This window comes from Helicoverpa zea, chromosome 17 (assembly GCF_022581195.2).
Source record: "Helicoverpa zea isolate HzStark_Cry1AcR chromosome 17, ilHelZeax1.1, whole genome shotgun sequence".
NCBI classification, from domain to species: Eukaryota; Metazoa; Arthropoda; class Insecta; order Lepidoptera; family Noctuidae; genus Helicoverpa; species Helicoverpa zea.
Window position 1 is genome coordinate 8,943,481 of NC_061468.1, and position 17,532 is coordinate 8,961,012.

The window sequence follows — 17,532 nt, forward strand, 5'->3', positions numbered from 1 at the left end:
GAATTTGCAGTAGGTTTGCTACGTTCCAGCTACTTTGGGTTTCATAAATAGTCCAAAATCAAATAAAAACCGTCATTATTTTCATATTTTCTTTAATTCATAGAAGTACACCACGAAAATCACTATAGCACCAAACATTACATACAAAATGTACAAAATTGTGCCAGTTTACTCATCACATTTAACGAAGGAATGAAGTCTCGCTCATTGACACAATGCGTTCAACTTAACGTCTATCTCGTGACGATTGTTACTGGCGAACTTACATTACTATTATCTAGTTATTCTGAATTACATGCTGCGTCGTACAATAGCATGCAGGCGTGACCACTGCGCTACCTTCGTGACCGGAGCGGGTTAGCATCGTGTCTAAATGCCACGTTTGTGGCTGTGTATTTTATGTTCAGTACCTAATTACCTAAATTAAATGTTGACACATTATGTGAGATTTACATCCACTGCCGATAAGGCTCAAAGTGCACTGACGACCAGAAGCAACAACGACGACAACGTATTAATAGCCTAAATATTACATAGCGTACGAATTATAATATCAACTTTATACATAGAATAAATAAAGTTTTTACTATGTCAGTGTGCCTTGATCCTTATTTTCTCAGTCACGCAAAATGTTAACGAGCCAGTCAGAACAAAAATCGTATCAATATCAATCGTATCATTAACTACATAATAAATTAACCATAACTGTAATCGTAATATACAAAATAATCGATCTATTTACAAAAAATCTCAATAGTAAATTAAATTATGATTGCAGTTTAAAAAGGAAATAAGAAAAATAATTATTAAATGTGTATAATGTAAAAATATAGTAGATTTCTGATGAGATTGGATCTAACAATAAATCGGTAATGATCGCAAGATCCACGATGTAATATAAACACAGCTTGTAGAAGTACTTATTATGTGTATAAGTATCAGGTTTATGAAATCAGATTCTACACAATCAAATTAAAAATATTATTGGTTTTAGGTTTTGTTGAACTTTTTATAAGCTTTTGATTGCATATATCAAAATGTTTTCGTCGTGGTCGAGGATCAACAACTAAACGTGCTACATTTCTGTGCAATTTGTGGCTGCATTGTTGGCAACAAAACTGCCTGTTCATTACAACAATATTTACTTACACTGATGGCCGAGCAATCTATGTCTGAGCCATGGTGCTATTCAAAATGTTTGCACACATTTTGCACAGTAACATATCAAGTCTAGACGCACCTTTATAAAAAAGAAACAGATTCACAAGTTATGTTACTTAGATTAACATTCACCAATAACACAAACATTCAAATATTACATTTTCTATGCATCTATTAACTTTCTATAATAATAATAAAACAATTTTCAGTATCTACTTAATGATTGTGAGTAGCGTGTGCGTTTAGGTAGATTGCGTCTGTTAATGTTGGTGAACACAGTTGGTGAAACTGAGTTGCGTGTTATACGCCATTTGCCATTTTATTAATATTGAAAAAATCTTTTCAACAACTAGTTTCTTGATGTTCTGGTAAACCCAGGATTGTGAATTCGACATTAGAAGTACCTATGCGCGTATCTGAATGTATCTGATTTGTTTTGAAAGATTCGATTTGTTAAAAATAAATTACTCAATTGAATTTCACAGAACTGTGTGATGCCGGCTAAAGTCAGTATTTTTCCTTGTGTTATTGTTTTAGTAAATGTCTAAAAATGTTATCCTTATTACTAACAAAATTAACAAATTGGCAACTTATTTTAATGAGTTTGTAGTTACTGGATTTTAAGCCCAGTATAAGTGTTATTATTATTAATTCTCTGGATTGTTTCATTGTAACTACAGCGAACAGGTCCATTACGGTACCTTACCAGAGTTCACTAGCCCTGACCGAATAATATTCAATTTAAACAATTTCACTTAATTTTAACTTATTAATAATTTCACTTACAAACTTCAATAATCGATTTAAGATTCATCTACACAAAATGTAACTTTTATTAAAAAACGATTGATTACAGAAACAAAGCAACTTTTATAGAAAAGAGAAGCTCAACACTTTATAAAATGCGAATTAATTCAAACACCTAAGTGATTCTATATTATGATCCACAGCGGAACAGATCTGTTGCGTTCGCGAACACTCGATAGGACATTTCGTCTTACATCGATACATTTGAATAAGTTACAGTCTCTTATCACATACATCATCAGCCTAGCTATGTAACACGTTTTATTATGTACCTAGTTGTGTAGGTGTGCGTCACGCGCTAGAGGCAGGCGTGCGGGTTGTGCGAGCACCAGCGCGGCCACAGCGGCGCCGCCCGCACGCCCCGCGCCAGCAGCCGCGCGCGCTGCGTGTCCAGGCGCAGGTACACGTCCGGCGCCGCCGCCTCCGCGCGGTCCGCCCACAGCCGCTCCGCCAGCGCCGCCGCGCGCGGCCACACGCGCGCGTGCAGCCCGCCCGCCGCCAGCTGCTCCGACCACTGGCACGCGGCCCCGCCCTGCACGCGCCAGCCCGCGCCCGCCTCCTCCGCCCACGGCCGGTGCTCGTACACCTGCTGCCACGAGCGGTACGGCCCGCAGTGCCCGTCCGAGCTGTCGCGCCACGACCCGAAGCCGCAGTCCAGGTACCACGCGTCCACGTGCGACAGCACCGCGCGGAACCCGGCGTCCAGCACGGCGCGCGACTCCGGCCAGCGCGACGAGCCCCACACCTGCACGCCCAGGTGCCGCGAGTCCAGCCGCTCCAGGTACGGCGAGCGCGTCAGCCGCGACGACCACAGCAGCACCAGCTCCGGCGCCCGCCCGCCGTTGGCCAGCTCCAGCGCGTGCAGCGCCCGCCGCGTGAACTCCAGCCACAGCTCCATGGGGTCGGTGTCGTTGAAGTGCTGCGCCCAGCACCGCTCCGACACCTCGTCGCCGCCCAGGTGGAACAGGTCGTCCACCTCCGTGAGTTGGATGATCTCGGCGTAGATGCGCTGCAGCAGCTCGTACACGTTGGGGTTGCGCGGGTTGAGCTGTCCGCAGGGCGGCTCGCCGCAGTAGGCGCTCCAGGGCTCGAGCTCGATGCAGTGCGCGAGGTGGCCCAGGCCGGCGCTGGGCCCCCAGCCCCACGCGCGGCCCACGTGCGCCGGCGCGTCCACCTCCAGCAGCACGCGCACGCCGCGCAGCTTGGCGTGACGCACCACGGCCCGCACGTCGTCCGGCGAGTACACGGCGCCCGGCCCGTACGCGCCGTGCTGCGCCAGCTGCGGCGCGCTGTCCAGCCGCAGCGGGAACGACTGCGAGTCGCTCACGTGCCAGTGGAACGTGTTCAGCTTGCACGCCGCCATCGCGTCTATCGTTCGTAATATCTCATCCGTTGGGAAAAAGTTGCGAGCGGTGTCAAGGAGCAACCCGCGGTAGGAGAACCTCGGCGCGTCTACCACCGTGGCGGCCTCCAATATAAGTAAGGAGCCGGCGTAAGGGTCCAACCACACTATCTGCGATAGGGTCTCAAACCCGTGTCGGGCGCCACAGAAGGAGTGCGCGGTGATGTCGGCCACTAGAGTCTTCCTGCTGGGGCGCAGCGTGAGCTTGTAGCTCTCGTCGGTGTCGAGGCGCATGCGCGGGTCGGCGCTGCCGTTGATGGCGACGCGCACGTGCACGTCGCGCGGGGCGCCGTAGTCGGCCGGCCGGTGGTCGCCGGCGCTGCGCTCGAGTGCTCGCATGTCTTCGCGCATCAGCTCGAAGGCCTCGCTGAGGTGGTCGGAGACGTCACGCGACGGCGACGCTATGATCTGCAGCTTGAAGCCGTCGGCGCGCACGGGCTGCACGGCGGTGGCGAGGCTGACGGGCCCGGTGGGCTGCGGCCACAGCTGCGTGCTGTCGCACAGCATGTTGCACGTCGGCAGTGACTGCAGCGTCGACGTCTCCGACGCGAGTAGCCTCTCGCACCGTAAGTTGCGGCATACCCAGCTCCATTGTGGTTCGACACCTCTGTGGTAGAAGAAGAAATAGTAAATGAATTACCTAATGATTTCATTGATTGCCTAAGCCTAGTATTGTGGCTGGAGAAATACGTAACATTATTTTTCCTATCACAAAAAGAGAGCCTTTCAAAAATCCAACAGCATTAACGTACTCTTATGTAGTCCACACTCGAAAACGTAAGTACTTACGCATATAGCGCGTGCAGCGGTCGGTGCGCGCGGTCATCGCTCTGCTGTCTCCAATACAGCAGGGCGGCCGCCGTGCACGCCGCCGCTGCTAACAGGAGCAGTGCGCGCCGCATGCGGGCCACTCGGGACAACTGCGCCGACGCGCCGCGTCCTAGCGTCTCGCCCCACCACTTCATTCCCGATCCTAGCTACGGTCCTGGAACAAACATAGTACCTATTAGATTTTTTTCCTGTTTAATCATATGATTACGTCATCGCTGTAAATAGAACTTTAGGTAGCAACAGAATGATTTTAATAGGATATTGAAATTAGGTCACCAACCCGCATTGAGCAAGCGTGGTGATTAATGCTCAATCTTTCTCCGTGTGAGAGGAGGCCTGTGCCCAGCAGTGGGACGATAAAAAGGCTAATACAATACAATTGAAATTAGGTTGAGGGTTTTATCGAAAAAGTGACCTCGAAGAATTGAATGAACACTGTAAGTGACCACGATGATGCTAATCCACGCAAGAGTGTGGACATTTCTCCTATTGGTTCGTTCTTTACACCTGCACCACGGTAGACTTCGTTTAGAAAAAGGTACCTAACTAATAAAAAGATAAAGCTTGACCACGCTTCACTTTTAGAAACTGTATCATTAGTGCGTCTATTAAAAAATAAAACAGGTGCAACACCTCTGAGATTTGCTAATAAACAGATATCAAATACATATTTAACATAATTATGATGAGGTCAATAACCGTAGCTGTTTGGCAGAAAGCCTGTCAGACTGGGTTTGTTCGATCTAGACCTATCACACTTGGCTATAAAATTCCACTGTTTGTAGTATTCTGTATTTATCTCACATACTGTCTTTGTAAATGACTGGTTATATCAATTTTATTCCCATCGAAGATCTATATAAAATACCTCTCTTCGTCACCGAAGGCAAAATGGCAACGATTTTCGGAACATCCCTTCCGTTTAAGTAATATTTTCTCTAGTGATTGAATAAAAATAGAATAAAATATTTTAAAAGAATATTGTAACTATACGTAACCAATTACTACTTTTTCAAAAATATAGGTCATACACTGACGAAAATAAACTTGATAACTTTGTCGCGCAATCAATTACTCAAGAAGCGCAAACGTTGAAAAGGAAAATTTTCATCAGCAGAAGTAGTGCAATAAAAACCAAATGAATAACCGAGTCACGAACACATAAAACAACATGATCATCCCTCGTACTTCCTCAGGATTAAAAACTGCATGTTTAAGGACTTGTAGAAGGCACTATAACAATAGGAAGTCGGTAGTCGTGAAACTAGTTGATGCAGTTAAAACAATCCTCGACGGCATCGGCATTCGTTTTACGAGACAGCGAGGTGTCTATTCGAAGCGAGGCGAGTTAAAAGGCGCCAGACGTTCGCTTTTAGGTCACTCCTCACTGGGGCATTATGCAGCTTGCTTCTTGATATTGTCTGCTCAAGATGTCGTACATAAGCTATTTTCTTTTACAGTATATAATCTGTATTGTAGGATATAACAATTACGTACTATTGATAGACAAGTCATTTCTTTACGGTCGTGAGTTTAGGTTTTATATAAGCTTTATGTACTCGAAGAATAGGGCGTTATAATATTGATCATTCTTGTCTTACAGTTCCATAGTAGATGATATCGTTACCGTGGGTTCCACGATGAGTAGTAGCGTTCTGTTTTAAATAATTCTTCTCTCAAAATAAAATCACCCAGTCTAGTGATAAATAAACCTTCGTCATTGTTGTGCAAAAAGCAAGTATTTGTCAACAACAATGCGTTAACTAACGCATAAATGATGCGTCAATATTCAAAACATATGCAATCATAGCTGCTTTAGCAGTTACGATGAAACTACGATTAGTAACGATAGGCACTACCCACGGAGGACAAAAGACTAGCGGAGATGCCCTAAAGCAGGTAGGTCACGCGCCTTCAGGTAGGTCAAATACGTCACGACTACGTCACGGCAGGCGTGGCTGGACACCGCCCATATACCGTCCTTCACATCAAACTGACATCTTGTCATAGTTGTATTATTACAACAATTTCAACAGATTTTATTTGTTACTCGATTAAAACGATGAAATGCGCTATCATTAATTGTAGAAATTGCTCAGGATCCAAAGTCAAACATACCGATAGGATAACATTTCACATGTAGGTAATATTTTAGCTTTAAAACATATTTTTTGCTAGAGACATCTGTCGTCGAATAGCTGCATTTCTAGAACTTCTAAGTGAATTTGTATTATTTTCGTATCAACCTTTTATCAATGTATATTATTGGTATCAATTTTTTGCCTTAAAAATAGCTTAATTTTTCCTTGCATCGTACAAGCTTTTTTATTTACAAACCAAAATATATGATACCATGAAAATTTAAAATTATAAAAACACCATCTTTCGGTAAGTAGTCGACTTAATATTTGAAGGAAAATTGTGTTCATCAAGACAAAGAGAGTAGAGACCCGTTACAAAATTAAATGCTACCAGGCATAGAAAATTCACTCACCCATTCTTTTAAAAGGTCGTATTTAAAATCATAACTCTATGTATTTTTTTGTTTTATCTAAGAAAAACATAAAGGTAAAAAGTACTTTTGTAAGAAGATTTCTCGATATATGTGAATATGAATTTCTATGTTAGGGTGGATGAACAAGGATTTTCCTGTCTATGTAGAAGGAATATTTTTCAGTTAAAAATTATAGGTAGGTACTGTGTTATTTTAAATATAAGGTGAGACGAAAATTGGTGTAGATTTATTTATATTCATCATCAGCAATGTTTTACATAGGTATATCTCTCTTCCCGTACATACTTTTTGAATGTACCTTTACTCAGAGCAACATGCTACACACAAAGTCTGCTATTTAGTGGATGCGCCGTTATGATATAGTTGTGAAAACTCTGATAAACACTGACCCTATAATTTTAATTCCTATTTTTCTTGGTGAATTTCATAACATGGCAAAATTGAAAATAACAACAGTCATCATCAGCACGGTTCTAGAACAAATAGAACAAATTTTCGTGCTTGTGACGCCATAGTGGCTAGTAGACGAACTAACACAATGACATAAGTTGATACTTAAATTACACAATGGGGGTATTTTAGACCGGTGGTGAATAAAAATGATTTTTTAATCGAGTCTCCATTTATTGATTCCTAGTAGAATTATACCTATCTATTTCATTTTTGAGGGTGTAAAGAAATTGTTGTGGGGCAATTTTTTCGAAAAATAATACTTGTATAAGTACAATTTTTCTATCTTTTTTATCTCTCTCTTTTTCTTCGTTCATTTCAAATGAATGCTTGTTCAAACTTTCCAATTCAATTACTATTTTTAAAGAATTAATAAGTTTGAGTATTTACTTTACTTTTTAGTATGTCACTAGTGGTCGATGTTAGTTTAGGGTTAGATTTTAATTATCCTATTCCACGCTAGATGGATTTACAAAAAATGGGCGGCTTCCCATAAAAGGCGTATAAGGGTGGAGCACGGGTGGAGTCAGTAACTTTCCTCGTCCCCCGCTCACCCGAATTTTGGCGCGCTGCTTTGTTAGGAGATTTTACGTTAGGGCACCTCCGCTAGTCTTTAGTCCTCCGTGGCACTACCCATAGAATTGGCACATATGATTGGTATGTATGTATTTTAGTAGCAATATGCCAATATTGCTACTAAAATTATGAGTGTATGAAAATAAACATTGTTTGTAGAGTTATGAAACAGTAAAACAAGTGTTTTGAGCCATCGCGGGCTTCGGCGAAATAAACTAATTAACTTATTTGTGCGCTTATGTTGGCAAAATATGTTCTATAGAACATGTTATTGAAAAACTTAAACATACATAGAAACAACGCACTATTATTATATTTTCCTCCGGTTTCCCCACTAATTAGACTGTGGGTTTCAGATAACAGTGTTTTGCGGAAAATTCTACCTAAAATAGTTTAAATTAAACGGATTTTCCAAGAGTCAATATTTGATTACAATAACATTTGAACTTTGCTTATGGAGGAAAAAAAAATTAACGCGTTGAGATAAAAACACTCAATACATTTTGCCTTTTCCTTAAAGTGATAAAAAGAGAAGTGTATTTAGAAGTTTAGACGCGCTCAGTGCCATTCAATAGACAAAAATAGTGCCGTGATATTAATTCTTGTAATGCAACATCATCATCATCATCTCACTAACATGAAAAGCAACACTTTGAAATAGGAATAACATCTAAAATCAGCTTTGGTATGGCAATCCCAACAGACCAATTGGTATTAATATTCTTTCACAGACTCATGTCTACGGTGTATCTGAATTCCGAATCCTCTTGTTTGGAGTTCCGGATTGAATAGTTTGGCTTGTGGACGCCGAATGAAATACGGTCCAGTTAGAATTTATTCAAAAGCACATTTGTAGTGGATTTTATGTGTACGCATCTGCCTATGTATGGCTTCCTCGGGTGCAAAATTGGAGGGTCAATTCGTTATTCAGCACTAGTCGTTGCACTCAAACTCTTTACACAAAACAGAATCAGTTAAAAATTGCTATCACTGGTTTATAACCTTTCTTCCGCTCTTTTCCGTTTCTGCATCTTTAAGAAGTGAATCCAAATGCACTTTTACTTTGAACTTGCGTATTCTAGCGCGTACACTATACGACTTTGGTTTTACTTTTCTCTTCGGCAAAACCCGTCTCGTGGCTAAACTGGCGTTTTTCTACTATTCTTTATGTCATGTAATTCGTGCACGCAACGATCTGTTTCAGGCGTTTAGCTCGGTGCAACGGCTTCACGTGAAGGGTATGTAATTATACCACACTTTGCAGTGGTTAATTACACTTGTGGCTCAACAATCCATGTTAAACGCTTTTTGTACGCGCTACTTGTTCCTCATAGTTTATTGTCAAAGTGAGAAAGTTTTATGGAGATTTTTTAATATTTTCTGTCTTTTTAACGATATTTTTATCGTGTCGTCCTGATCTGCCTGAATTGGACAAGCAACTCGCTCTATCTTAAAAAAAAAAAACAATAAGAACTGTTGACAACTGTGTATTGCCATCCCATTAATCTAACCCGATGATGCATAAAACACATCATATTTTTAGAAAAAAATCAAATAGATATTTCACTCAGTTGTTACTTAATGCACATCAGTTCTTGAAGAGGCACTTTGAATAATTTCATAGAGTATTCTGTCGCAAAATGACGATGCATGCTATATTTGCAATCCTCCATAATGTATTGCCCAGACTATTACAACTTTCGGGATCGTTGCAACATTTTCAACATTTGCAATTGGTATAAGTGGTTTGGGAGAGTCTACGAAGTTGCATATTTGATATCCGAATTCACTGACCCCGGCACGCTCGGGTCCCGCTCTGCTAACTTACAAGTACCGACAAGCATTCAATCTTCGACCTTACTCCATCATGATAAGGGTTATATTATCCAGTGTCTGGCATACGTTTGCAGCACTTAATTTAATTTCCTGTAATAGGGAAATAATCTGTACGAAATTATGTACAGAATGGACATTATTAAGTTTGTTCGTGAACTGTTCTATTTTCGTTAGGTATCATGTGAGTACATTCTTTATTCAATGATAATTGTCTGTGCTATCTACAGTCGGTGAATGTTGACCTACGTGTTGTCAGGTGTAGATTGCACAATTTTGGATTTAGTTGAAAATCTGAAAGCGGTTCTCGTTCCCTTCCTAAATATTTAAGGTTTCAGCCAGGTAGGTATAAAGTGAAGTATTTTTTGGGTTCTCGGGGTCTGAAGACTCTTTTAAGTTAACTTTTCCATGAATACATCAACCCCTTTTCATTCCCTATTATAATGGGGTATTCACAGCATTTTGTGAGAAAGTTACCAGGCGTGCATAAAGTATGCAACGGTAGCTGGGAAGTAAGTTTCACGAGGATGTTGAAGAGGCCGCTACGGCCGTTTGTAACGAACATTTATGGCAAAGCAATGTAAAACATGAAGCTGAGGTTTTGTTGATTTATCTCAAAAATGAATGATAAAATCATGCAGTACATGATCAAAATCATGTTTTCCCTTAAATTTACAATTGTTCGACCCCAGCGTTTTTGATTAAACTCTATTGTCCTCTATTTTAGATTTTTTTATTGTAGTCAATAAACCCTTGACGTCTTGAATTGATGCACAGGTACCAGGGCAACAGAAAGCCATACAAGTAACCCTAGCGTAGTTGCTTTGTTATTACTACTTCATTTATAGGCAGGGAGCAGCCTGCTCCTCTCTAGGGAACCACCACCTGCGTACCACTTGCCACTCAATATATTCAAACGCTTGTTTTAGCTCTTTCACAGATAGGGAATACAAGTTTGGCAATACGATCAAATTATAATGAAGTAAACTTCAAGCATAAAGTTCAAGGGGATATACGGTCGATGACATTATGCTTGAAGCAAAGTCATCTCATATTTGAAGCAATAACCTCCTGTATTTTTAAATAGAGGTCCATAAAGCAAAAATACTAAAATAGAAGAATGAAAAACCGTTTCGCGTTTCAGTTACCTAATTAATAATTTTGGTAGTCCAGGTAAAAATAGAGTTCGTAGAACTTCGTGGTCTTGTCCAAGTAGATAATAGCTGTCTGTGTCGGCCAATCGCGTGACGGCTGCGGCAACGGCGACGTCAGGGAAACGTGGCCCAACGGCCGGCCGTCACCGACGACTCCTCTATAATTCAATAGCATCGATCAAGCCAAGCCTTTATTGCTACTACGTCATGAATACATTCGTTCTTATAGTAAAGACGACTCTTCTTTATTACTGCACTTATTAGAATTGCGAGAGTGTGTCGGTTTTACGGAATTATGGATAATTCGTCAATTACTTATTTACTCCCAACTTAATTTGATTCTCTTGACCAGAGATCAGTTTTTCGACATTCCAGAGCAATAAAACGGAGTAATATTTAGCACATCAGAACACGTTCTAAGGAGAGAATCTTGAAGCAGCCAGTTCCAATTTAGCCCTCAGTAAATTCAATTGTTAGGTACCACAGACTGTTAAGTTCTTTGACAGCAAACCAGCGATGTTGTGGCTTGTCTAGCTCCGGAGATTACACGTAAAGGGCACATGTTAGACCAGTGCATTGGAGACACGTGCAAAAACTAATATACCTTGTACGTGTTCATGCTCATTTGCAAACAGTTTCGTGCGGTAAGGTGTCTTGCACATGATCCACACTGTGGACCTATATAAATATCAGCAAATTTAATTTATCTACAAATAGATACTTGTAGGAGAAAGAAACTTAAGAAGAGTTTAGCGAAATAGTCGAAGTTTTTCATGAAGCATCGGTAACTTCCAAAAAGTTTCAGTGATTTTTGGGACATTTAAAAGGGTAGGGGGCCTTTATATCTGCAATACTTCATAGTCAAATTTCCCTTTACACAACTCTGTAAGGATTAGTCAAAGTAAGTTTTGAATATGACATATGTACTTGTACTTCCACCCCTTTTTATCATGTCGTCTCGTTAAAGGCCCTATTACCGGGTTTCCGGCACTTGCAAGTTATTTTAGGCCATATTATAGAGCTTTGAAGTTTAACAAAATCTCTCTATGTAAGGGACAAAGAAGCTTTTGATGGTGACATCATTATTTTTGCAATGATCTCGTACGACTGTATTCACATTCATATCAGCGACTACTACTGACCCTTTGTGTATGTGAGGGGATTTCTGGAAAAGTTGGCGTAAATTAGCTCATAAACATACTAATTTAAACAATGATCATTTTACCCCACTGCCGAATAAAGAAAATATATTTAAGGCGATTTGATCACCACGCATGCACTGATATTAAATTTCAGCAATCTGAACACATAAGTAATAACATCGATAGACTGATTTGTAAATCGGTATGAGATTGAATATATTCATATCGATTTACTTTTACCAATTACAAGTATTATATTTTGGTGATTGCTGAATCAAAAGTTATTAATTGACGCGCAGATTATGAAGTGGCGGATTACGTCGGCACTCGCGATTCCGATCGTCGTTGGTGTGAATAGTGAATCCATTTGGGGTTATTAGACGTATTGTGAACGACAAGTCGTGTTAGATCTGTGATAAACTTGTGAATGTGTAATGAATCCGCTGAGGTTAGGGTTAGCGAGTCTATCTGTATAATTTTGTAATGGATTAGAAACGTAAACTAATAAGTTTGATGTGAAATTAGCCCCTGTTTGTTAAGTTTAATCTGAAGCATTAAATATAGAAACTTATTTTGAGATCTTCAAATCTTCAAAATATGGACGAAATTAACGAAGTTTTTATTTGCGTACAGTGGTAAAATAATTTATCGTCCATCTATCTGTCTTATGAAAACAGCACACTTTCCATATAAAAATACCCTATATTTTAATCCAAAGTATATATGTGTCACATTTATTCATATCTGAACAGTAATATTTATATAAAAGGATTAAAAATCCAAAGTCACTTGATACCTGTATAGTGTTACCTATTATGATACCTGCCAGCCCTGCTGAACCCAGCAAATTGGCTCGCGTGACGCACGGGTGTCGTCGGCCCCAGTCGTTGACATGCATTATGTAAACCGTACTACATTATGTACTTAGTATGCTCTTGTAATCTTTATCTAATTTCTATATACCGACTGATTTTACTTGTTTGTTTATGAGAAGAAAACTCGGCAATAGTGCGCACGGTATAAAAGTCTTATGTCACCTTATGTCCAATAGTCGGAATTTGCCGACATCTAGATAACATATCATGTGTTTTGGAAATTATGACATTATTTGGGTACTAAAATACTAAATATTGTATTTTCTGAAAAGTGTATTCCGGTACAAAGTATCCTGTTTTTACTGGTAATTTTAAAACAATTTACAAATCAACAATACTTTCTGGTGTAATTAGCACTAGTTCCTAGTACTTGTTAAAAAGTTTAATGCCCTTCGTGTCCAGTGACGTTTATTTTATACGAGACCAACATCAAAAACTACTATCCATATTAGCAACACGAATAGTTTTTGTTTATAGGGTCTACTGTACTGTTATATGAATAAAATATATTGCGTATTTTTCTCCTATCACCATAGTTTATCATAAAATAAATGCATCCCCTACAATTTACAAACAATAAATGAGTAAGTAACTCTAATACTGTTTCATGGTAAAAGTAGAACCCTGGGTAATAGATCAAAAGCTGAATATAGACGCTGGATTGTTCGAAAGAGTTACCGCGTACATAAAAGGCCTACGACGGAACACGACGGTTTTTAGGGTTCCGTAGCCAAAATGGCAAAAACGGAACCCTTATAGTTTCGTCATGTCCGTCTGTCCGTCTGTCCGTCTGTCACAGCCGATTTACTCGGAAACTATAAGTACTACAGTGATGAAATTTGATGGGAATATGTGTTGTATGAACCGCTACAAAAATATGACACTAAATAGTAAAAAAAAGAATTGGGGGTGGGGCCCCCCATACATGTAACTGAGGGATGAAATTTTTTTTTTCGATGTACATACCCGTGTGGGGTATCAATGGAAAGGTCTTTTAAAATGATATAAAGTTTTCTAAAAAACATTTTTCTTAAAGTGAACGGTTTTTGAGATATCAGCTCTCAAAGTCGTAAAAAGTATGTCCCCCCCCCTCTATTTTTATAACTACGGGGTATAAAATTCTAAAAAAAATAGAGGTGATGCATGCTAATTAACTCTTTCAACGATTTTTGGTTTGATCAAAGTATCTCTTATAGTTTTTGAGATAGGTTGATTTAACTGTAATTTACGGAACCCTTCGTGCACGAGTCCGACTCGCACTTGGCCGGTTTTTTAGTCAGTAAGAGTCTGACATGATTTTTGACGTCGTTAAAAAAAGCATAGACGCCTGAAGTACAATAATGACCCTTCAAATCATTTCGATAAGTTTAAACCACGCGTTTGTTAGTTCAAAAGGTGTATTAGATAAAATAGCAGCCGACCTAGCTATTACATTATCTGAGCGTAGATTGCGGTAATACGAGATTTATGTAGTCACATCAGCGCCAAGCCTTTGTGTTCCCCGTGTCGTTACATAAAACATTATAAGGGTGCGGCCAGCCCTAACACGCAGTAAAGGTATATAGGTGCAGAAGTTCCACTCAAAAAGTGACTGGTATACTTGAAGGCATTTCTAGAGAAAGAAGTCGATACGCATACCACTGGTGGTTAAGTATTTACAAGATGTTTTATTTGCACTCTTTGTTTTTCTAAATTTATTATTAGCTAGTTAATTTTAAGACCTTTATGAATAGTTTATTGCTATAAAGTAGTCTTGTTATTCAACTGGAGACTCATGAGTCTTCTCAGTTTTTTATTGGCTGCATCAAGGGCGCGAGGCTCGGACATGACAGATGACGTCATATAGATGAGTTTACTTGGAATTTTGGCTACAAAGAGTCTCTCTTGATAAATAGACCTTCATTGTTCAGAATCGTCATAAGAACTTCTACAAAGGAATCAAGTGGAAACTTGTGGCATATTACTACAGTTATTTCTTCTATTACTTTTTTTGCGGTGATGATGAGATAAGCAAAGTTAACATGTCGAATCGATTCGACCACAATCGGTTAGTTATCGATATAAAATGCTTTGAATACGAATAAGTTTGTGTTTGCGGTCCTAAATTTTGTATTGCACTTTATTTTATTGAATTAGTTATGCAACTTTTCTAAGTTTGTATGTACTTTCTGAGTATATCTTAGACACCAATGACTGTGTTTCGGATGGCACGTTAAACTGTAGGTCCCGGCTGTCATTGAACATCCTTGGCAGTCGTTACGGGTAGTCAGAAGCCAGTAAGTCTGACACCAGTCTAACCTAGGGGTATTGGGTTGCCCGGGTAACTGGGTTGAGGAGGTCAGACAGGCAGTCGCTTCTTGTAAAGCACTGGTACTCAGCTGAATCCGGTTAGACTGGAAGCAGACCCCAACATAGTTTGGGAAAAAGGCTCGGAGGATGAGGATGATGATAGTTATACACCCAGTTGCAGTAGTAAAATCATAATAAATAACATGAATATAATTTTCGCACAATTCTTTTTGAAATAAAAATATGCTTACAATGTAAAACAGATTAATCTAATTAAAAAAAGTTAAGAAAATTTATAATTATATATTAATAACGATAGAACCTGTCGTAGGAATGCGTGATTTTTTTTCCTTTCTAAAGCGAATGAACAGGAAGAAAGATGTTTTTCTTTCTGAAGTTATTTATCAATGAAAATATTTACTAAAGTTTCCAACGCATCATTATGGACAGCAATACATACATCTATCTATATGTATATTTTGTGTTTTAATGAATGCGTTGGTTTCGCGTTTCAATTAACATAAGACTGACCAGCGGGGAGGTACGGACGTTTGAATACATATCTGTATATGGACGGTTCATTAGAATTTTGAGAATAACATCATTGTGCTCTTATTGATATAGGTTTTGTGTAGCGGGACTTTGGTAAAGTTCTGGAAATCTACTAACAAGCGACTAACATAAACTGATAAAAATAAAATATGAAAAAAGGATTATATAGCAAAATACCTGGAAATAAATAACTACATGAGTGTTCATTTCCCATTTGTTTGGCTTGTCTATAACATTTTCCACGTACCTACTTCGAAATATTTCGAAACATCTTTGCAGATTTTGATATCGTCAGAACATATTAAAACTGCATTATTTATGCTTCATACATCAGCTTACAGAATTAAGTGGGGATCGAATAAAGTAGGACAGTGCACCGTAGTAAATAAGGTCTTGTTCTTCGAACGGAAACCACAGATCGGCAGAGGTATTGTACATTTGTGGAGTACCTCAATAGTTAGCGGGCAAAGTTTTTGGACTAGATGCAAAAGGTGGAACTCTGGAGAAAGTTTAGAAGGGGTAGTCTTGTGGGATTAAATGATCCATTTCAGTTCATTGAATTGAATTGAATTATTTACATTTCTATATACCAAAAATGATATATTTTTCTAAGTTGTTCTCGAGTGATGAATTTGAGGGGTTCGTTTTAGTTTATTTAGAATAGGTAGTTGGTTTGGTAAAGATGGCATGCGTATTCAAGCAGCATCACGTAGGTTTTATACGTCATCTTGTGCCTGTATCGGTTTGGTTACGTCTCCTGGGAGCCGTAGTCCCCAAGTAAACGCGAGTGTGGGTCGCTTCAAAATGAGTTACGTGAAGAATTTCAGACGCATCCGTCAATCCCTTAAATGTTAATAAATTATATCTTACCAGTATATAAATACGAACTTACATGTAAAAAATGAAGTAAAAGTGCATAAATATTCTTACTCACAGATATAGTTGATTAAAAAAAAAATATAAGTGGACTTTTTACAATAAATACAAAAGAGTAGGGGAAAATTCCGAAAATTGACCAAACATTAAAACAAATACAACCTACTCGTTAATGTCACGGTGTAGATAACCAATGATGGTGTTCGACATGACGCCCATAAAAATCAATAAACGCGATTGACATCCACGCTAACCGTAAAGACTTATCTTTATTAAGTTGACCGGTTAAATAGCTATAGGACGGGTCAGTTTGAACTCGGTTTACCCGCTCAGTAAAGGTTAAACTTGTTTGAACTTAATTAAAGCTGTTTTGACAGGTTTTATAACTTCGTCGTTTCGTATCAAGTTTCAAGAAAAATGTGTGAAATGTTTTTTTTCTTGGCCTTCGTTAATCAATAAATTAATAAAATATTAGTCGATGTTGCACACGTGTACGTTTACAGTGAATAATATTTTCAGTACCAGCAATGCATCATTCTAAATTCAGAAATCGTACCGATACAAAAGATCTATCTTCATTTAAATATAATTTATCATCTATTTATTGTTCATGACATTTCATTTCCCGCGCAGAGGTGCAGATAAAAAATAAACAAAAAAAAATGAAATGTCAACGAGTGGCTTTGTGGAAGAAAATACGTTGGACATAAGGTGTAAATTCGCGTGACAAATAACAATAAATGAAATGTACGAACCTGTTGGCGGCGTGACGGGACGAACACGGTCGAGGGAGTGACGGGAAAGACCCAATATTGGACCGCTAATGACATTAGTATTGGACCCAACATTGGACTTAATTGGCATTTGGAATGTTTTTTGTTTTAACTTTTGTCGTCGCGTTTCCGCTCAGTCTGTGTTCAAAAACTTCTTTGAGTTTTATTGCACATGGAACGATGCTATTAATTCTTCAATATTTATATCCGTGTAAAAAAGATGATTATAATTTGGGCCCTACATACCTACTTAGTAGTTGGGAAAAGCCTGTAGTAATCATTATAATTCTCCTAAA

General features: G+C 39.2%; 1 protein-coding gene across 1 annotated transcript in view; it reads right to left on the minus strand.

Annotated features, from left to right (window-relative positions):
- Nucleotides 1-75: 75 nt before the first annotated feature.
- LOC124638139 (probable beta-hexosaminidase fdl) overlaps nucleotides 76-17,532 on the minus strand; it is a 73,201-nt gene continuing 55,744 nt past the window's right edge. Inside the window, exons 4-5 of the mRNA XM_047175017.1 lie at nucleotides 4,160-4,355; nucleotides 76-3,977 (exon numbers count right to left, since the gene is read on the minus strand). Coding sequence (XP_047030973.1) covers nucleotides 2,267-3,977; nucleotides 4,160-4,335 — 1,887 coding nt within the window. The 5' untranslated portion in view covers nucleotides 4,336-4,355 and the 3' untranslated portion in view covers nucleotides 76-2,266. The remainder of the gene's footprint in view (nucleotides 3,978-4,159; nucleotides 4,356-17,532) is intronic.